Below are 6,056 nucleotides of genomic sequence, written 5' to 3'. Positions count from 1 at the left end.
TGAATTGGTCACAGATGGACTCCAATCAAGTTGTAGTGGCATCTCAAGGATGATAAATGGAAACAGGATGCAACTGGGCTCAATTTGGAGTGTCATACTGGTGTAAATGAGATATATCTGTATTAAATTTTCAATACATTTGCAAAAATGTCAAACATGTTTTCATTTTGTCATTATGGGGCATTGTGTGTAGATAGGTGAGATGAAAAACTGTCACACCCTGATCTGTTTCACCTGTCTTGTGCTTGTCTCCACCCCCCACCAGGTGTCTCCAATTTTCCCCTGTGTATTTATACCTGCGTTTTCTGTTTGTCTGTTGCCAGTTTGCCTTGTTAGGTCTTACTAGCGGTTTTCCTGTTCTCAAGTAATTGTTATCTACTCTTCCCGGTTCTGTCATTTCTGCCTGTCCTAACCCTGAGCCTGCCTTCCGTCCTGTACCTGCCTGACTCTGACCTGGTTTACAAACCTCTGCCTGCCCTGGACCTGCCTTTTGCCTGCCCCTTTGTTATAATAAATATTCTGAGAATCGAACTATCCGCCTCTCGTGTCTGCATCTGGGTCATATACTGAGTCATGATAAAAACATCTATTTAATCCATTTTGAATTCAGGCTGTAACACACAAAATGGGATTAATTCTAGGGGTATGAATACTTTCTGAAGGCACTATTTTATTTTCATAAAAATATTTGAAGGAAACATGGTTTCTGTGATTGTTTTCAATTAAAATGGTCAAAAATAACTTCTTAGAAATAAGCTATTTCTCTAGAAAGAATTTGGCCAGAGTGGTCTGAGAGTGGAGGGGAAACTGAAAACTAGCTGTTATTGGTAGAGAGGTTTGGAACTCTCTTTCTTATTGGTCTATCCACTAATTTACCACCTGGTGATGTCACCAGGCAGGCCAAAACTCCATCCCACCAAAACAGGCTGATATTTCAGTTGGTCTTTTCCAACAGCTCTTACACTTAAAGGGCATTATCATAATTTTAACAATTTCACAGTATTATTCCAACCTTATAGTGTGGAAGTAGATATATATAATACATGAGAATCACATTTTTGAAGACACCTGGCCTTTAATATCTGAAATCTGCTGGTTGAAAAGGCCATAGGTCATCTTCATATCTCACGCATTATTACATTATTTTCATATTATCTCAGCCAAAAGGTCAGACAGGTTGATATAAACTATTGGTGAAAGAAATGTGCATCATATAAATGTTTGTATATACACTGGCCCAGTAACCAATGACTGAGACAGACTCCAAATCCATCTGGTATTAAAGATCAACACTTGTCCATCCAGGTCAACTCAATTCTTGAGAGCTTGATTCATATTTGATTGTAAAGTCTTATGATGGTAGCACAATTAGTCATAGGCCTAGTCATTATGGAGCGAAGACATCTGCAGCAAGACAGCAGTGAATGCATCTCTCGGGCAAGATTAAGGCCTAGGATCTATTGCAACAATGTAAAATTACTTCCAAACGTGCAGTTATCACCTTGGTATTTTATCCATGAACTAAAATGTGTTAAAAATTCCGACCTAAAAAAAATGTAGGCCTAATAAAAATAGCATTTTAGACAGTATTTCTGATGGACGAAACTTAATCCAATGTTTCGATTTTCAATGTCATTATAAGCAACCCATTTGGAGTTTAACCTAAACTGATTCAAATGTAGGTGTAGGGCTACAAATGCAATAGGAAAATAGTAAGTGAACTGTTTTTTCAATGGGTCATCAAAAGGCTAGTACTCTACAATGCAAGAGGACGCGTGGAGCTTAAGAAGACGTTTTAATAAACAAAGAAATACATTTACTTATACTTCGAGAAGACAAAGGAACTCAAGACAGTCATACATGCAGACTGACATTTACATTGGTAATGGCATGCGTGCATGGGAGTATCACAAGCCTGGGTCTCGGAAACGTTGTGCGTCTGAGGGTATAGGTATGTGACCGGGGTCAGTAACAACGCAGGAAAAATGTGTTGCACGCGGTGCCTCGCAGACAGTCACAAAGCCTTCCAATGCGCGGCCCGTGCTTCATAGCGCACCTCTCTCCAACATCACACTGTATATATGAGAGAAGAGAGAAATTCCCTAAATTCATTAGGTCCTACTTGCACATTTCTGTTCCCAAATCAAAGCATCTTCAATGTAACAGACTTCTCACAGCACCATAGGCTATGCAAATAGATGGCTCTGGTACAACCTGTTGCGTTTTGGAAATGAGAGATATGAGGTAGATGTGAAAGAACGAAGGTTCTTGACTTAATTTACTTACCCTTGGAATGAGACTTGCTTTTTTCTCCACTGATTGACCTATCCTGTTGTCTTGCTGTACGCCTTCCAGAAGCCTCTCGAGCGCATTAGCCTGAAAAAAAGTCCCCAATAAAGATTATTAGAACCATCTTCATTATCAGACCAAATAATGTCGATTTTTCGACATTAGCTTGAAGTTGGGACAATAGAATCGGCTACTTTACATTGGGAAAGAATGGGCACAAATGTATCATGTAGATCTGCGATTCTCAACTGGTGGGTCATGACCCACATTTGGGTCGAGTGAAGTTTTGAATGGGTCATTGGTGTCTGAGTAAAAAAATGTTTTATTTTTTTATTTTATTAAAAAAATAATAGTCTGAAGTTAAACGACTTCAATTCCAGTGTGTAGAAATTATAATTGACGTAATTTTTAAAATAATGTATTCTCTGAAAATAATTATTCAATCACAGTATTGTCAATAAAGAGCAGCACTATTTTGGTTGATTTTGTGGTCTCAAACCAGCGAGTTTACTAACATTCTTCATCAAGAATATGGGCCAAATTGTATTATTGACAATGAAAGAGGTGGGAATGTTGTTCCCTTGTCATATAATTGCTACATTTAATATCAATATAAGATTGAGAACCAGTTGAGAACCACTGATGTAGATAACATATAGCCTACATAGCTAATTTGAATAAGTAAGGTAAAAGTAGACTATTCTCCATCTCTATCAAAGAATAGTCACACATCAGTTGATGGTAAAAAAAAAATAGATCAAACTTGAACAAGTTCTGGATTGGTTTGAATCGAAACAAACTGCTTTATCCTAAAATCCTCAAAAAGGACAAAACCAAGTGACTTACCAAATCTCTGGTGACATATCCCAGTGGAAATTGTTCCTCTTGTGAAGAGAGTCTGTTGTCATCTGACATCTGCCCCTGGCAAACAACACTGAAGACAGACAGACAGACGCCCAGGTAGAAGAGTGCTCGAACCCTGATGCTGTCCATGGTGCTCAAAATCTTGCGCTTGAACTGAGAGAATGCGAAACAAGTCGAATTTCAGCTAATTTCTCTTGGCAACTATCCGTGTCTTTGGTATTATTCTCTCCCTTTCTATTTCACAGCTCAGGTCCTCACTCTTTCTTCTCGTGGGTACTGCACTTGCTTCTGTTGTTGCTTGGAAACTTTTGATGGCTATTTATACAGAACCAACCCCGTGCTGCTCCCGTTTCGCTCAAACGTCACACCGTCGTCTCCTCAGACTTTTTTTTGTTGCATGGATTGGGTGAGATTGATATCTCGGTCAATGATATTAAACATTCACGCGACACCAAGGAATTCATCGACCAGGGTGAAACTTTAGGAGCCTATCCATATATTTCCATGATGTTTATATTGTGCCTCCAAAGTTGCAGCCTGGCCTCAGATTAGACGTAACATAGTACATGTAAATCTGTGACACTCAAATTAGTATGATATGTTACTTTGTTATAGTTACATAAGACAGAAGGTTACTTATGCTAAAACTAAAAGAGGGAGGTTGGTCGGGGAGGATGCACGCCATATAACGCAAACGTCTAGCAACCCAAAGGTTGCGTGTTCAAATCCCAATCACAGACAACTTTAGCATTTGAGCTAATTAGCAACTTTGCAGCTACTTACTACTTTTTAGCTACTTTGCAACTACTTAGCATGTTAGCCAACCCTTTCCCCTAACTCCTAACCTTAACCCCTAACCTCAACCTCTAACCCTAGCCTAGCTAATGTTAGCCACCTAGCTAACGTTAGCCACAACAAATTGGAATTCATAACATATCATACGTATTGCACTTTTTTTTTTTTACATATTGTACGAATTGCAATTCGTAACATATCATACGGAAATGTAACATATCATACTAAATGGAGGGAAACAGATTTATATTTACTTTGTTACATCTATCCCTGAGTCCAGGTTGAAAGGTGTCATGTTACCATATTGCTATGGTGCTACATCAAATAAGAGAAGTCAACATTCTGTAGGAAACTACAACATGCCTTGTGCAAATGCATATCAAGCACAACTTACTTTGCAATTGTTTCATTTTGATGAATTACGTTAATTCATTTATGGATCACTTGGACATAAAGTGCCTTCTGATACCGTCACGAATAGGACAAGATTATGTAATGTAGCCTAATGTGAGATTACTGATCATCTCATTGTCAGTCAAAAATGACCTACACTACACCACAGTTCCCCGGGCGCCGAAGACGCGGAAGTTGATTATGGCAGCCCCCCCCTAAATGGGTTTATGGATGTTTCTCAATGTTGTGTGAATGACTCTGCCTACAGTGCCGAAAGTACCTAAGCAAATGGTACATATGTAATTTGCTGGGATACTTCATGCATGCCTCCCTTGCTAGACGGTGGCATCACTCTAGGCTTTGAGGCTTGAATTATTGCCTCTGTGGAATTTCCTCTCTTTAATGTTATTCTAGTGTGATTGAATCCAATAAGTATCTGCTAGTGTGTAAGGGCAATCAAGGCTACGGTTAGAGAATAGGCCCACCATAAATGTCAAATGACTCAATCTATGGTATCCAGCAGATATATCCTAGGCCTAGGTAACATCTGAGCAATTTCTGGTCCGTAAACAACTTGCCTACAGTCAATACTGATTTTTTTCCTTCGTCAATGTAAATCTGGAAGGAAGAGCACCGGTGTCAGGTGCACAGCTTGTTTCAGAGAATGAGGGCAAGTTGTGCGTTTCTCAAATTTAGTAAGGCGCGTTGGGATTGGACTCCCGAGGAGCGTTAAATGGGACCAAGCATGCACTGGCCTCTCTTCGCATCAGGACTTTGATGAGTCAGAAAGCAGCTTGCGCTTCGTGGACCTCAAAGTGCATGGAGCCTCAGGCCTCTATGGTGCGCACCACGTGGGTCTTGATACATCCTATATTAGACCTAGAAGTTATAAAGACATCTACAGACTCGTCCTCACTGTTCGCCTCCAGGTCTTTGTCAAAAGTAGCATATTATCCCTTCTTGGTTTATATAGACAAGAAAAATACAATCATTTGTGTGTTCTTAGTTTAAGTACACTATGTTTGTCTATTGTTGTGACAGATGGAGATCAGATCAAATCTGATGACCAATTTATGCAGAAATCCAGGTAATTTCAAAGGGTTCACATACTTTTTCTTGCCACTGTAGTTCAACAGCTGTCATCACTGTCGTCTCATTATAATTCACTGCAGAAGGTTTAGCTCAAGGATCCCTCTCCATCACCAAGGCGTAATTAAGTTCCTACTTTCCTGACACTCCCCAGCCACAGACAAGTGGAGGTGGAAACTGGACTGCAGTGTTGAGCCATGATGGACGTCCATTGGGAAAGTGGCTACAGGTGATATGCAATTAGCACTTGCTGAGTAGAAAGGCACATGTTGTTGTGCAAGTGATGTGGACTTTCACATTTGGTCACCTTTGGGCTGCTGCTATCCATTGTTGACTAATTGACAGGTCAAGTAAAGTTGTAAGTAATGAAAGGATTCAGTCATTCCAAAGTGAACCGCTTGGCCTCATCACAGTGGTTCTTGATGCGATAATTTGGGATTATATTGGGTATTTGGATGTGGGGGAGTTTAAGAGGGGTGAGGGTAAGGGTTGAGCCAGAGTTTAACAAAAGACTCATAATTAGGGCTAGGGTTGAGCCAGAGTTTGGAACAAGGGGCCAGGGGAGCACGTTTTTGACTGCTCCTACAGTCTTGCTTCGGTACTGCAGCTTAACTGACGCCGGGCCC

At 40.1% G+C, this 6,056-nt stretch overlaps 1 protein-coding gene across 1 annotated transcript; it reads right to left on the bottom strand.

Moving 5' to 3' along the window:
* Positions 1–1,780: 1,780 nt before the first annotated feature.
* Positions 1,781–3,548, bottom strand: LOC110496935 (cocaine- and amphetamine-regulated transcript protein). The gene is made up of 3 exons (XM_021572940.2): positions 3,136–3,548; positions 2,287–2,376; positions 1,781–2,073 (listed from the first exon to the last, which is right to left on the bottom strand). The coding sequence occupies exons 1-3, from the start codon at positions 3,280–3,282 to the stop codon at positions 1,966–1,968; spliced, it is 345 nt and encodes a 114-aa protein (XP_021428615.1). The 5' UTR covers positions 3,283–3,548; the 3' UTR covers positions 1,781–1,965.
* Between the last annotated feature and the right edge of the window lie 2,508 nt (positions 3,549–6,056).

The sequence above is a fragment of the Oncorhynchus mykiss genome, chromosome 18 (genome assembly GCF_013265735.2).
Source record: "Oncorhynchus mykiss isolate Arlee chromosome 18, USDA_OmykA_1.1, whole genome shotgun sequence".
Classification (NCBI taxonomy): domain Eukaryota; kingdom Metazoa; phylum Chordata; class Actinopteri; order Salmoniformes; family Salmonidae; genus Oncorhynchus; species Oncorhynchus mykiss.
Note: the sequence above shows the minus strand (reverse complement) of the source record. Positions and strands in the feature narration are given on the sequence as shown.